We start from the raw sequence: 16,350 nt of genomic DNA, 5'->3' as shown, positions 1-16,350 counted from the left end.
GGTATAAATTTCATATCAATCGAATTTACAAGCTAGCAGTGTGGCTTAGTGGGCAAAGCACTTACTGCACAAGCCTGACAATGTGAGTTTCATCCTCGAGCTCACGGTGGAAGCAGAGAACAGATTCAGGTTATCTTTGACTTCCATGGGAATGCCTGCACTCACACACATGTGCACAGGCAGTAAACAATAGTTTTGGTTTTTTGTTTTGTTTTTTTTTTCTCCTAAGACAGGGTTTCTCTGTGTAATCCTGGCTGTCCTGGAACTCACTGTGTAGACCAAGCTGGCCTTATACTCAAGAGATCCACCTGCCTCTGTATACCTGAGTGCTGCAATTGAAGGCCTGGGCCACCACACCTGACCATCTTTTTTGTTTTTAAACATGCCTTTATTGTTCACTACCAATTCTTGTTTTTGTTTGTGCTACATAAACTTAAGAGTTGTAGGAAGTCTCTGATTTACATGTAATTTTTGAGAAATGTAAAGCAAAACTTGAGAGATACATGAAAAGGGTCTGTGGTAGAGCAGAGAGCCATGTTTCTCTTTCCTGGCTGTTTAGTTTTTGTTTGGTTTGTGTTTTATCTGACTTTTAACTCTAAGAACTCCTCTGTACCTGTAAACAAATAATAAGTTGATGTCACCTGTATTTATCCCCAGATTGCATTATTTTATGCTAAGCGTGCAGGTTTTCTTTTTGTTTCTTTTTGGGCCTAGGCCTCATGTAGTCCAAGGTGATTTCAAACTCCTGATCCTACTGCCTTCTCCACTCAAGTGCTTTCATTACAGGTGTGTATAACCATGCTTGGCTTTAAATAAAACAAAAACAAAAAACAAACAAACAAACACTGAATTATGTGTGTATGTCTAAATGCGCATCTGTGCGGGTTTGTGCACATGAGTGCAAGTGGCCACAGATCACAGAGGCATTGGATGCCCCAGAAGCTGAGTCACAGGTGGCTCTGGGCACACAGGTGCTGGGAAGCGAGCTTGGTACTGCTCTTGTAGGTACTCTCCTAACTGCTGAGCTCTTAACAGTCCCCTGGCTTTGTATTTGAGTCTCACTTTAACCCAGGCTGGCCTGGAGCTTTTTGTCCTGTTTAGCTGTCTGAATGCTGGAATTATAAATGTGTGCCATCATGCTCAATTTAACTTGCATTTGAATGGTAGGAAAATAATTCCACCAATGAACAACCTTTAGAATCTCTTCAGAACACGTTTCCTCACCTCTGTGTACAGTTATCTGCTTGTCTGTCATTCAGGCCTCACTTAAGAGATACGTGGTTACCACCTCATCAGAAGCTGCCATGTCCCCGAATTATAGCTCTATACTGAGTTCTCCCACAGCAATGGCCATTTTGTGTAACTTTTATTGCTGTTTGTTTATGTACCTGTTCCTTTGCCATCTTCCTCCTCTAGGAAGAAAGCTCTTGGCAGCAGCCTCTGCCTGTGTCTGAGCCATAGAGCAGTTACTCAGGCAGTTTGTCTTTGTAGGTATTTTGTTCCCTCTTCTAAAAAGGATGGAAGAATCTACACTTTGGTCTTCCTTCTTCCTGAACTCCATGTGGTCTGTGAATTGTATCTTGGGTATTCCAAGCTTTTGGATTAATATCTACTTATCAGTGAGTGCATACCATGTGTATTCTTTTGTGACTGGGTTACCTCACTCAAGATGATATTTTCTAGTTCCATCCATTTACCTAAGAATTTCATGAAGTCATTGCTTTTTGCTTGTTTGTTTTGTTTTCGAGGCAGGGTTTCTCTGTGTAGTCCTGGCTGTCCTGGAACTCACTCTGTAGACCAGGTTGGCCTCGAACTCAGAAATCCACCTGCCTCTGCCTCCCAAGTGCTGGGTGGGATTAAAGTCGTGCACCACCACCGCCTAGCAAAGTCATTGTTTTTAATAGCTGAGTATTACTCCATTGTGTAAAAGTACCACATTTTCTGTATCCATTCCCCTTTTGAAGGGCATCTGGGTTCTTTCCAGCTTCTGGCTATTATAAATAAGGCTGCTATAAACATAGTGGAGCATGTGCCCTTGTTATATGTTGGAACATCTTCTGGGTATATGCCCAGGAGTGGCATAGCTGGGTCCTCAGGTAGTACTATGTTCAATTTTCTGAGGAACAACCAGACTGATTTCCAGAGTGGTTATATCAGCTTGCAATCCCACCAGCAATGGAGGAGTGTTCCTCTTTTTTCACATCCTCGCCAGCATCTGCTGTCACCTGAGTTTTTGATCTTAGCCATTCTGACAGGTTTGAGGTGGAATCTCAGAGTTGTTTTGATTTGCATTTCCCTGATGACTAAGGATGTTGAACATTTCTTTAGGTGCTTCTCAGCTGTTTGGTATTCCTCAGTTGAGAATTCTTTGTTTAGCTCTGTACCCCATTTTTAGTAGGGTTATTTGGTTCTCTGGAGTCCAGCTTCTTGAGTTCTTTGTATATATTTGATATTAACCTTCTATCAGATGTAGGGATGGTAAAGATCTTAGCAGTCATTTCTTAGTTGAATGGCTTAATCTTTTTTTTTTTTTTTTTTTTTTTTTTTTCGGAAAGGGGTTTTTTTGTGCAGCCCTGGCTGTCCTGGAACTCACTCTGTAGACCAGGCCGGCCTCGAACTCAGAAATCTGCCTGCCTCTGCCTCCCAAGTGCTGGGACTAAAGGCGTGCGTGCGCCACCACTGCCCAGCAGTAATGTACTTTTAATTTATTCTATGTTTATTTTGTAATGAAATGCATGCCTTACCAAAAATGTAAAATATTTAGAAAAGATTTATTTTATCTGTATGACTGCTTTGCCTGTGCATACGACTGTGTATTACACACAGGCCTGGTGCATGAGGAGGTCAGAGGAGGGCTTTGGACTTTCTAGATTTAGAGTTATGGATGATGGTGAGCTGCCATGAGGGACAAGACCCAGTACCTGCATTGTTCTTTCTCGGCAAGACCTACAAGTGTTCTTAACCACTAAGCCATCTCTCAACCCACCAACCATTTTTGAAATTGTAATTATGCAATATATTCCTGGTTTGGGAACTAATTATGTAATTTAAAAGCTATATTTGATATATCATGGTACTAAGACACATACATGATAATAATAACTAACATTGTGATATCTTAAGTTTGGGTGAAAACACTAAACTTACAATTCTTTTTGTGGTTAATAATAAGACAAAGTAAACTGGCAAAAAGTTTTTGGCACACACACACACACACACACACACACACTAGAAGGAAATACAGGAAAATACAGGTAAACAGCTAGAAGCCCTTAAAGAGGAAACACAAAAATCCCTTAAAGAGTTACAGGAAAACACTACCAAACAGGTGAAAGAATTGAAGAAAACCATCCAGGACCTAAAAATGGAAAGAGAAACAATAAAGAAATCAAAANTTCTCTGTATAGCCCTGGCTGTCCTGGAACTCACTTTGTAGACCAGGCTGGCCTCGAACTCAGAAATCCGCCTGCCTCTGCCTCCCAAGTGCTGGGACTAAAGGCGTGCGTGCGCCACCACCGCCCGGCGGCTTAATCTTTTTAAATTGTGATTATTGATACAGTTGTTTTCATTTGTACCTTCTGCGTTTTATTTTTTTCTTTGCTCCTTTACTTTCTTTTGGTGTAATGTATTGTTTTAGGGAACTGTGGTCAGGGCTTTATGCTCTAGCATTGTACCCATGTGCCTGATGGAAGAGTTGTAGCCTCTCTGACTGTGGGGAACCTTTCCAGTTAAGGCTCTTACTATATTCTTCATCTTTCTTACCACAGATTAGTGTTAGTGTGTAGAATTCTATGTTCTAGTTGCTTTCCCCGAATGCTCTGGATAGATATAGGTCAACTCCCCTTAATAAATTATGTTTTCTAAAAGTTGAGTCACTGTAAATGTCTCCTATAGGAACTGTACTCATGGTGCTGTATACGGTTTCCTCAGACTTGTGAGCAATAAAGCAGTAGCAGCAGTGCCTGGAGATCAGTGGCTTTTGTTGACTCAGGCTACAAGGAGGTGATGTTGAACTTTTGGGTTGTGAGCGGTGAGACCATGGAGCGTGTCATTATTCACTGCTTCCCTAACCCACACCTGCAGGGACAATGCCCAGCATCTGTACTGTCCCAGCCAGGTGTTGCCTTAGCATGGTGTATTGGTTTCTGCCAGGACAGTGACTTGCAAACTCTTATTTTCTTACTCAAAAGAGACCTTTTTAAAAAGTCTTCTCTCTTCTTCCGTACAAAAGTGTAATGGAAGAAAATAAGTAAGTGGAGAAATTGTTTCTGTTTACTCTTTTTTAGTCGAGCAAAAGACGTGATAATACCAGCAAAGCCGCCTGTCAGCTTTTTCTCCTCGAGATCTCCGGTCCTTGACCTCTTCCAGGGGCAGCTGGACTATGCTGACCATGTCCGCCAGGATTCTGAGGTGGTGGTGCTGTTCTTCTATGCCCCATGGTGTGGCCAGTCCATCGCTGCCAGGGCAGAAATTGAGCAGGCAGCCAGCCGGCTTTCTGATCAGGTAATGTGTGCTTTCACCCAAGCAGTGACTGTCAAGTCTATATTAGAGAAGATGGCCTCTCAGAGAAATGATGCCAGACTGGCCGTGATATCCAGGCAAACTCCGGGGCCTTGTCAGGTGCAAAGCTTGTGAAGAAACAGGAACAAGAATCCTGTCATGAGAGTAAGCTTCAGTTCTGCCGCTTCAGGAGATGTGTGCTTGCCCAGGATGCCAGGTTGTGGGAGACAGTGCTGAAGGTAGTAGAGACCGAGAACCCCAGCTCTCTCATGTCCAGCTTAGGTGGCTTGTAAGCCTTTTATGTTGTAAGTGGCACACAGGCCATGATGAATGTGTGGAGTTAGCAGACAGCTTGAAGGAGTCGGTACTCCTCTACTATGTAGCCAACTACTTAAATGTTTATACAGGAAAAATTCATTAATAAAAAGACTAAATGTTGCCAGGTGTGGTGATACACACTTTTAATCCCAGCACTTAGGAGGCTAAGGCAGGCAGATCCCTGAGTTGCAGGTCAGCCACATCTACAAAGTGAGTTCTAGGACAGTGAAGGCTACACAGAGAAACCCTGTCCAAAAAAAAAAAAAACCAAAAAAACCAAAAACAAACAAACAAACAAACAAAAAAACTGATTAAAGGTACTTCCCACCAAGCCTGATGACCTGAGTTAAAATCTTTGTGGGGTCAGTTCTCTCCTGCCTTTCTGTGGGTTTTAAGGATTAAACACAAGTCACCAAGCTTTTGTGGCAAGTGCCTTTACCTGCTGATCCATCTCACTGGTCCCTTGGTAATATAAAGTGTGTGTATGTATATGTGTGTGTGTGTGTGTTATATATATATATATAAATAAAATTTTATGTGTATGGGTGTTTTGTCTGTATGCACCACATAAGTGCCTGGTGCATTAGGAGGTCAGAAGAGGGTACCTTCTCTCCTGGAACTGGAGTTATATATTGGTGGTTGTGATCTACTGTGTGGGTGCTGGGAACTGAACCCCCATCTTTTGAAAGGGCAGCAGTGCTCTTAAATGCTGAGCCAATTACCAGACCCAGTTAATTTTTGAGGTAGTGTTTCTTGTGGTGAACTCTGGTCTTGATTGAGTTCCTGATACTTCTGCCTCATCCTTCTGAGGATTAGAGGTGTGTACCATGGCACACAAACCTGAAAATAACTATTTTATGGTGCCTTCTTTTCTGCATGTGAGGCAACTTATATTTCAAAACTTCTCTATGCATATGATTTCAGAGTAGTGTAGTTTTAGTTTGTTAATTGTAACAGAGGTGGGAAAATGGAAAAGTAATCTGTAGCTAAATCTTAGATATTTTAGTTGTTAGTACACAGGCAAAGCATTATGCTTTATGTAGAGCCACTGTGAATGGAACAGTTACAGATGTAGAACTATGGTAAAAAGTGATGAGCTGATGGCTCAGATCCCACAGGGACTTTATAACTGGATCCACAATAGGAACCAGCTCGTGGGAGAGCCCTTAACTAAATAGAGAGATTTCTGTCTCAGTTTATACAGTTGTCTCATTCCTCAGAATTTCCCTGAACCCTTGGATTCACGTGTAAGATGGGCTTAGAATCTGGATTTGGATTGTAACAGAGCAGACTTTTTCCTGGTAAAAAGTGCTAGGTAGGTATTTCAAACTACTACCACCCTGTGGGATGACAGGGTGACTTTGGCATAATCAAAGCAGATTTGAACATTGCAGGACTTCTCTCCGGACCTTGTTCTCCATGCATAGTAGCTTTGCTTAACCATTGTAGCAAGTAAAAATAACTCCATAGATTCCCAAGGGCCCGTGCTGTTGTAGAACCATAATCTGAGCTAACTTGGATGGAGAACCCTGAGCTGCAGAAGTCATTCAGAACTCTCAGTTGTTTTCTAGAAATAACAGATATTTTTAAATGATGGCTAGTGTCCTATCCAGTTCTGCAAAGCCTTTTAGGCTATTTTATACCTCAAGGTATACCAATAATAAGGAACTGTATTCCTTACACATTTCACATTTCCTGAGAGGAATCTCAACATTGGGAGGTAGTGACAGGAGGGTTGGAGTTCAATGCCTTCATCATCTATATGGTGAGTTTGAGGCCAGCCTGAACTACATGAGAGACCTCGTCTCAAAAGAAAGACTATGTGAATGCATTTGTGTGTGTGTTATATATGAACATAACACACACACATAATACACACACACACAGCTGACAAGATGGCTTAGTAACTAAAGGTACTTTGTGTCAAGCCTGATGATCTGAAAATTAAAAGTAATACATCATTATGTCATATCAACTTTTCAGCAAGGAAATGGGAATTCTAAGGAATCCCTGGGCAAGCACTTGGTATATAAGCATAAAGAGAGCACCACTTTCCTAGTCACTCCCCTGTTCTCCAGAGTCTGGAGAACAAAGGTCTGTCTCCATGTAGGAAGCAAAGAGGTTTGAAACTCGGTTCATCTTAAGGTTAACTTAGTTGGTAACTGTCTAAGCAAAGTGTGCTGATTAATGGGATAGTAACACAGTATTCCTATGAGCCCCACCATGCTCATTTCACAGCAGTTCTTCAAACTGGTGTTTTAACTTTGGCTTTCTTAAGCAGAGTCTCTGGTTTGTAAAGGCTTAGCAGTCTGCTAACATACTGGAGTTACAGATGAGGGCTTGTGCCACCCACAGTGATCCAACCTGTTCATTTCAGGTCCTTCTAAATTGAGAACTTATAGTTCTATGTACATAGCAGGGAAAAGAGTGAATTTATTTTTAGAAAAAGATAGAACTTATTTGAGCCATATTAGTCAAATTAGCAAGATGGTATATTGTGCCTTTTGCTTTGTTTTTTTTTTTCCAAGACAGGGTTTCTCTGTGTAAGTCTTGGCTCTTCTGGGACTGAGACTGGCCTTACACTTACAGAGATCCACCTGCCTCTGTCTTCTGAGAGCTGGGATTAAAGGCATGAGCTACCATGCCTAGCTAATCATGCCCTATTTTTAAGTAAAAAAAAAAAAAAATGAGACTTCAATGGGTGAAGATTGTTGCTTTAGAAATGTCCTTAGAAATGGACTCTGTGGGGCCAGAGAGACCAATCACTGGTTAGGGAGATTGCTGTTCTTCCAGAGGACCTGAGTTTGGTTCTCAAAACCCACATCAGGGACATCACAATTGCCTGTACTGACCTCCAGGAAAATGCACATGCACATAACATACATTTACAGATATAAATATATAAATACACATTTTAAAAAATGGCCTCTCAAAACTCTGAAGAGTTTGAGCATTTGTACTGTATTTGTGGGCAGAAAGCACGTCAAGGTGGCTTTGTTTGCTGACTTCATATTGTTTTCTTCATATCCTCTTGAAAAACTTTAAAATGTGTTTTAATTTTGTGTATGTATGTTTCCCTGCCCCACACGAATGCTCAGTGCTCACAGAAGCCGTAGGGCACTGGGTCTCTAGGAACCGGAGTTGCAGATGATTGTGAGCTGCCATGGGTGCCAGAAACCAAACCGCATCCTCTGGGAATGGTGGGAGTCATCTCTCCAGGCCTAGCACCCCAGCCTTCCCAGGTTTCGGTTGTGGGAGCTGGTTCATTCCTGTTGTGGGAGCCAGGGATGGAACTCAGACCCTTAGGCTTGCCCACTGGATTATCTCACTGACCCTGAATAACTTACGAAAAACTTGACACATACCCCAAAAGTCTGTGACTGTTGTCTTGGTTATTTTGTAATGTGATGCACCCCTCTATAGTCAGGAGGTCCTCCATAGAAGTAGCTCTGCTGCTGAGCTCAGGTCACAGAAACATTTGGTTGTGACACTTGAGAGGCAATAATGGTGTCAGGAGGACAGGGGCAAGAAAACTGCAAATTGCTTTACCCTCGTTCTAGGACCTCTTGTACCCAAACCAGACAGTCCTGATCCTTCAGGTACCAGTGTAGGGACACTTGTTCTGATTCTTTATTAACAGATTGGGAAGCTTTCCTGTAAATACTCAATATCTACTTGTAATGTGTATTTAACTCATGTTTTTACTTTCTAGAGCTTTCTTTTTACTTTTTAAAACATGGCCTAAATGTTATCTTTATTATTTTTTAAAATAGTCATTGGGCTAGAGAGATTGCTCAGTGGGTAAAGGCATTTGCTACCAAGCCTAAGGACCTGAGTTCAATCCCTAGGATGACTCGATTTAAAGACAGGTTATCCTCTGACCTCTAAGAGCATGCTATGGTGTGTGTGTGTGTGTGTGTGTGTGTGTGTGTGTGGTGAGACTCAATCCAAGGTCTTTCAAAGGTTAGGCAAGTGCCCTAATACTGAACACACTACTGACTCTCACCTAAAATATTCCCTTCAGCTGGGCATGATGGTGTATGCCTTTAATCCTAGAACTCTGGAGGCTGAGGCAGGTAGATTTCTAAGAGTTCAAGACCAACCCAGTCTTCATACTAAGCTCCAGGCCAGCCAAGGCTATATAGTGAGATCCTGCCTCAATAAATAGATAATAAAATAAAATTAAAATCAAATTCTTTCAAAGTACTGCTCATCCATTTTAACATTAAAAACAAATGATTTTCCTCCTGTGACAGGCGCAAAGAGTCCTAGCTGAACTATGGAGAAGGGTTTGTCTTTCTTTGAAATTTATGTATTTATTTTTGAGACGGTTTTCATATATAGTCCTGGCTGGTTTGGAATTTGCTTTGTAGACCTGGCTTGTTTTAAACTTCATGATCTCTCTCTTTTTGCCTCACAAGTCCTGGGGTTAAAAGCACACATGGTTAATTTTCATTAAAAGAAAAAAGGAAGGATTTATTACTATTTTATTCAGAGTGACTGACTGACTGACTGACTGTTTTGCCTGTGCATATGTCTGTCCACCACATGCCTGGAGAAAGCACTGGGTCACCCTGGGGGTGGAGCTATGGGACTTATAAATAGTTTCAAGTCACCATATTGGTACTGGGACTCAAATCCATGTCCTCTGGAAGAGCAGCCAGTGCTCTTCTGAGACAGCTCTCTCTCCATTTCCTATATTTTTTATTTTTGCAATTCATTCTGTAGACCAGGCTAGCCTGTATATAACTCATGGTAAGTCACCTACTTCAGCTCTCTCACTGCCCTCACCCCACTCTACCCCTGCCCTATTCCCATGCCCCAGAGTTGGGATTACAAGCATGAACTACCACTGAGTAATTTCATTTTAGCCGTAACTATCACCTTAGAAAGCGTGAAGCAGGGTTTATTTGTTTCTTGTTTAATACCTTATGTTCTAGCACGGGGAAGTAGTTCTGTTTCTACAATTATGAGTTTTGGTAACTGTTGAGTTGCTATTCATAGTCATATGAAACCTGTTTTGCCTCTGCAGGTGTTGTTTGTGGCAATAAACTGTTGGTGGAACCAGGGGAAATGCAGAAAACAGAAGCATTTCTTCTATTTTCCTGTGATACATCTGTATCATCGGAGGTAAGGGCTTGTGTTTCCAGTCCCACTTGTATTCATCAGTTAATCAGGGCACTTTTTTATCCAAAATGATTAGTCACTGTGGAAAATTGAGAAAATGCAGATAGGCAAAAATAAGTTTAAAAAGAGTAAGGGAGTTTGATGATTACATCAGCCATGTGCAACCTGGCTGTTTTGATTGTCCTTTTCTCTGAGTATATATGTCTGCCCTCTAGTTGTAAGCCTGAGATCGGAAAGAACGTAATATTATTTCTGAAATTGTTCTTCTGCGAACATAAGTGTGTTTACATCAGTGTATGTATGCTACACACTGATTTTAAAAGGTGAATTACTCCATTGTATGGCTGTACATTTTAGCTACTCAAAACTGTTACACAATACAGAAGTATACCCTGTTCCTTAGCCTGTTAACCTAATAGTGCAGCATGCTCAAGATAATAGCTTTTGCTAGGCATGGTGCCTATGCCAGTAATCTAAGCTTCTTGGGAGGCGGAGGCAAGAGGGTTATTTGGGGCCAACCTGGACAACTTAGTCTCAACCAAATGGCTGGGAATATTAATTTAGTAATAATGGGATTTCCTAACATGATCTTGGGCTCGTTCCCTAGCCTTGCAATGAGGAGGAGGGGATACAGTACCATTTCTTGCAGTTAAGAAGAAAATTGCTAGTATTAATTACTACTAGTAATACTGAAGTGACAGAGGATGGAACCCCAAGTTTCCTGATGATTTTATTTTACTGTTTTGTCTCCAGTTGTATTCATTTGCCTAAAGTGTCAAGCTACCTGTGGTTTTTATTTTAGACTATTTTGTTCTTGTTTTTTAATATTTATTTTTAGTTATATGTATCTGTGTGTGTCTGTGTGGTATGAGCACATATAAATGCAGAATGTCATAGCCCTTGGAGCTGGAGTTACAGACAGTTGTGAGCTCCCAGGCACAGTTGCTGGAAACCAAACTCTGGTCCTTTGCAAGAGCAGTTACATCCTCTTAACTGTAGAGCCATCTCTCTTAGGCCCAAGATTTATTTTATTATCGATTTATTTATTCTTTGTGTGTGTGTACTTAATATATGTATGTATATGAACTATATGCATACCAGAACTTGAGGCAATCGAAAGGACAACATCATATCTGCAACTGTAGCTACAGGGGATTCTGAGCCATCAAATTGGTGCTGGGAATCAAATCCAAGTTCTCTGGAAGAATAGGCAATGCTCTTAACCATGGAGCCATCTCTCCAGCCCATCCATCCATCCATCCATCCATCCATCCACCCATCCATCCATCCATCCATCCATCCATCCATCCATCCATCCAGTTTGTTTAATTTGTGAAGGGGTGACAGGACCTTACTATTTATTTATTTATTTATTTATTGGTTTGATTGTTTGTGAGTAGTGGCAGGATCTCACCATGTAATCCTGGCTAGCTTGGAACTCACCATATCAGCCAGGGTTGTCTGGAACTTGGAAAGATTGGCTGGCTTTTGTTCCCTAGTGCTGAGGTTAAAGGCATTTTCCGTCAAGCCTTCCTTTGTTGGTTAAGGGGTCTCATGCTGTAGCCTAGCCTGGCCTAGAACATAGTGGTCCTGCCTTAATCGCTCACAGGAGCTGGGAAATGGGCATCTGCCACCACATTGGCTTTAAGCTAGTCGCTTCTGCTGTGTATATGTTAATGTTTGCTTTTGCAGCTGTGGATGTTACCTGGTATTTGAAAAAGCTGGTTTTGGGCTATTTATTTAGAGACAGGGTTTCTCTGTGTAGCCCTGGCTGTCCAGGAGCTCACTCTGTAGACCAGGTTAAATTTGATTTAGAGAGCTCAGTCTGCCTCTTCCTTCCCAGTGCTGGAATTAAAGGCTTGTGCCACCCCATCCAGTTTATTTATCTTAATCTTTGAGGTGGCCTCATTCTGTATCCCAGGCTAGCCTTGAACTGATAATCTGCCAACCTTAGCCTTCTAGAGCAGAAGATGGCATTTAGGCTTCAGTCAGTGTGATTGGTTTAAAGTCCATGAAAGGCCAAATGGGTAAAAACTTGATTAGTGAGAGCTTTACTTTTAGGGGTTCCTTTCTCCTTCTCATGTACCTCCTGGGTCTCATTGGTAGGGATTCACAGTAATCATTGACAAACTGTTAGTGACAGACTCTATCCTTTTTCTTCTCAGTTCCACACCTCTGCATAAACTGTTGTACATTGTAGTGTTTTCCTAAACAACTGATTTATTTAGGCAAGACTACATTTTCCACTTTATATGAAGTGCCTGTGGAATCAGAGGAACAAGCTAGCTTCACTTGGTAACCATTTAGATTGGTTTCAAATCTCCCCACTCTGCTTCTCATTCAGTAGGTTCTTCCTCTGCTTTAAAGGCTCAAGTGGGGAGTCTTAAATATCAGGTACAGTCCCAGTGACCATCTCAGGCCTAGTTCCTCTTTATAGAGGTCAGGAGAAAGCAGTGTACTGAGCAGTGATGCATTTACCCTGCTAAGGTCCCTGTGTTACTCCTTGGCTTTGACTAGTAGGGTGGTTAAAATTTTGCACACTGCCAGAGGTGGATTCAAGTTGATGTGACATTAAAATGAGCATTCCCTTGAATTGAGATAAAGGTCATTTTGAGAGGCACAAGAATACACATTAGCTGTTTGTGTTCCCAGCTTCTATAGATTTTAGAATCAACAGTCCAAGCCAGGTGTTTTGCTTCATGCCTTTAAACTGAGAACTCTGAAGGCTGAAGCAGGAGGATTGCTGTGAGTCTGAAGCTAGTCTGAGCTACTGTCTTAAGGTTTGTAAAGAGACACCATGACCACATCAACTCTTATAAACAGGAAACATTTAACTGGGACTGGTTTACAGGTTCAGAGATTTAGTTCATTATTGTCTGGGCAGAATTATGGCAGCGTACAGGCAGGCAAGGTGCTAGAGAGGGAACTGAGAATTCTACATTTGGATCCGCAGGTAGCAGGAAGAGAATTGGCTTGAGCTTCTGAGGCCTCAAAGCCCACTCCTTAGTCATCCATCTCCTCCAAAAAAGCCACAACTACTCCAAGGCCACACATCCTAATAGTAGCACTCCCTATGGCCCCAAGGGGGCTTTATTTAAAAACAAAACAAAACAACAACAACAAAAAAAACACTGCAGCTACTATGTGGAATTCCGTTTTAAATGCAGGGTACCTATCCTAGTGCCCTGTTTTCTGCACTGGGGCTTTGAAATGCCCACAATTCATCTTAGCCTGCTGCTTTACTTACTTAAGGCTGTTCAGATGCCTTTCTGCTCACCCTGTCACTTAGGATGCAGTGTGCTGGTACAATAGTGCTGAGGCACAGAAACTCCCCAGATACCTGTTCATGCTCTGGGAGTCTCGGCCTCAGTTTTATATGTGATGTGCATGATTGCTCCTGGGCACTCCTGTCACTCACAAGCCTTTCCTGTTTACAGTGCTCACACTCCCACTGGGGCTCACGCCTGAGCAGATGCTGCTGTTTGTGTATTTTGTTGCTGCTGTTGCTCATATTTACTGTAATGCTTTTATCTTTGAGCTACTTAAACTAACAACGTTCTGCTTTGTGGGCTAGGTTTTGGGGTGTGTATTGATGCCATCCCAAAGCTGATGAAATAGAGTTTGGAACATGGAAATGGGTTCTCACCACCTGTTAGTGACCAGGAGCTCTAGATCAGCTCATCCTACACTGATGACTACAGTTTGGGATTTAACACTTGTATATCTGCATCTTGAGATCTTGTTGCCCTTTACAGTTCACTAGGACACTTTACTAGGAAAACTCAGCAAAGCCTAAGGCCTTGAATAGATGAGATTTCTACATGGATTGGCCTTTTTGCTGGACAAAAATCTGTTATTAGATGTGTTCTTGATTTTTCTTTTAATCTAACTCATTGATTCATTGGTCCATTTATTCATTCATAGTATATTTGATACAGGTTCTAATGTAGCCCAGGCTGGCCTCAAGTTTAATATAGATATAGATACAGATACAGATACAGATACAGATATAGATATATGTAGCCAGTCTTTGCTACTTTGTGAGTTCCTCTTTTTCCCCACTCTTTATTCCCCTGGTTTCACCCCTAACATGGAAGAGAAACAAGGATAAAAGGGGGTGAAGAAATATGAAAACTCCTGAATCTAATTTCTTTCCTTTTGTTCTTTGACCACAGCTACTAACAAATCTCAACCAGCCTTCCTAAATAGCCAACAACTATCAACCCTGCCTCTCAGAGGTCTTAGCACTATGTACCCTCTGAATAGTTCCCAGAATTCCAAACATAACACAATTGCAGAAATGATCTGCAGATGGCAAAACCATGCTTCTGCTAGAGCATGAGGCAAATCATGGTCAGTTGCTGAGAGGACAGTCTGAAGCATTCCCACATTCCTACTCCTGGAATTAAAACAAAGCACATTCTTATAATCTGTGTTTTTTAAAGAAACACAAACTCCAGAATTGTCATTACAGATACAGATTTAGATACAGTTATAGATATAGATACAGTATAGCTATAAATATATCCAAGGATCACCTTGAACTTCTCTACCTGGGAGTGCTGGGATTAAAGGTGTGCACTATCAAACTTGGCCTTTTTTTTTTTTTCTTTAAATTAAAATTTGTTGGCAACTAATAGGTTTGGTGATGATGTTGGTAACTGAAAATTTTTTTTAATTAATATTTTTCATCTATGTAGTTCTGACTGACCTGGAACTCACTATGTAGTTCAGGTTGACCTGAAACTATCCACCTGGCTATGCCTCCCAAATGCTGGGATTAAAGGTGTATAGCACTGTGCCCAGCCACTTGAGTTGATAGTGTCCTTATTTCTGTCTCCCAGCCATGCTTGTAGAATGCTGTGCTTGCCTCTGTTCCTTTGTTGTTGTATCCTTCAGTGTTCACTGAAGAACTTATCTCATGTGTTTGAATTTTTATAACTATGTTACACCATCATGAGTACAGCATGTTTGAAATTCTTTCCTGAGCTCTGTGCATTGCTGCTGTTAACAGTAAACTTAATGTCAATCTCTGTAGAGAAAAGAATGGTTGCAGAATTGCTGAATTTCACATGTCCCTGCCCCTTGTCATTCAGTAACATTTGTGTCTATTGTAGGCCATTGAGAGAGACTAGAGAGACTTTGGATGAGTCTGTGAGGATATTGAAGCAGCCTGGTGAAAGTCTGGTTAGTTTAAGAGGATCCCCGTGTTACTGTTTCATAGCTGGATCAGATTCCAGCAGCCCAAGCATAGCCACAGGGACCAGAGGAAGATCATTTATAGACCTCCTGACTTAATTTGTTCTGTGGTGATAACACCTTAAGCAGGTGTCAGGTTCACTTAGCGTAGTGATCCTTTGTCTGGGGACCTTCGGGAATATTAGTAATTACTTTTTAATAGACAAAGGGTCAACTGGCCAGTGTTCATCTCACAGCTTCATGTAAAGGAATCTGTCTGTACATGCTGAGTATTAGAGCAAAGATCCTGGAATTCTTTAGTATGTGGCTAGCTTCCAAGGCCAGCCACCTTTTTCTTTCTTTAGTAGAAATATTATGGGAACTATTTTTTCTTTTGGAGAACAGGAGAGTTTAATTTGCAGCTGGATTAAGATTGATCTCATAGAAGTGCTTGTATCTTCCCCACCTAAAATGCTGATTCTCTGTTTACCTCCTGAGCAAAGCAGGTTGCTTGCCTCTGAACCAGCTGCTAAAGTAAAGATGTTTTCATTGTATGGTGTTGATGGCTTTTGTTACACATTACAGGTTTAATGCATGGTGTATTGCTTTTATTTTGGTGCTAGTTTTGGACCAATCGAATACAAAGGCCCCATGAGTGCTGTTTACATTGAGAAGTTTGTTCGCCGGGTGATGAAACCGCTTCTCTACATCCCATCTCAATCAGAATTGCTAGATTTTCTCTCCAACTATGAGGTACCTATCTTTCTTATCTCCTGGTCCCAATGCTTTTTACTTGGTAGAACTGGATTGTTTGTATTAAGTGGTTTTTAGTTTACTTTGTTTTATTTTGGTGTATATTAATTAATTGTACAAGATAGTAGGTTTCTTTTTTTTTTTTTTTTTTTTTTTTTTTTTTTTGGTTTTTTGAGACAGGGTTTCTCTGTGTAGTCCTGGCTGTCCTGGAACTCACTCTGTAGACCAGGCTGTCCTCGATCTCAGAGATCCCTCTGCCTCTGCCTCCCAAGTGCTGGCGCCACCACTGCCCAGCAATAGTAGGTTTCATTATGAAAAAAGTCTCCTGGATTTCAGCAATTAAAAAAATTACATTGGTGGCTGGAGAGCTGGTTTAGGGATTAAGAGCACATACTGTCCTTTCAGAGACCCCAGTTTAATTCCCCACACCCATTAGGTGACTTGAAACTGACTGTAACTCTAGTTTCGGGAGAT

At 41.4% G+C, this 16,350-nt stretch overlaps 1 protein-coding gene across 4 annotated transcripts in view; it reads left to right on the top strand.

Moving 5' to 3' along the window:
* Positions 1–16,350, top strand: part of Txndc11 (thioredoxin domain containing 11) — a 59,663-nt gene that overhangs the window by 2,270 nt on the left and 41,043 nt on the right. For 2 of the 4 annotated variants that reach the window (XM_029470296.1, XM_021184568.2), the window contains exons 2-4: positions 4,287–4,503; positions 9,851–9,948; positions 15,747–15,876. Coding sequence is in view for 2 of the 4 variants with exons in the window: in XM_021184568.2 (XP_021040227.1) it covers positions 4,287–4,503; positions 9,851–9,948; positions 15,747–15,876 (445 nt within the window). In the remaining 2 variants the exon portion in view is untranslated. The remainder of the gene's footprint in view (positions 1–4,286; positions 4,504–9,850; positions 9,949–15,746; positions 15,877–16,350) is intronic. The other 2 variants (XM_021184570.2, XM_029470298.1) reach the window with 1 other exon arrangement.

Source organism: Mus caroli, chromosome 16 (genome assembly GCF_900094665.2).
Source record: "Mus caroli chromosome 16, CAROLI_EIJ_v1.1, whole genome shotgun sequence".
In the NCBI taxonomy this organism is placed as follows: Eukaryota; Metazoa; Chordata; class Mammalia; order Rodentia; family Muridae; genus Mus; species Mus caroli.
This window is presented reverse-complemented; position numbering and strand designations above follow the sequence as displayed.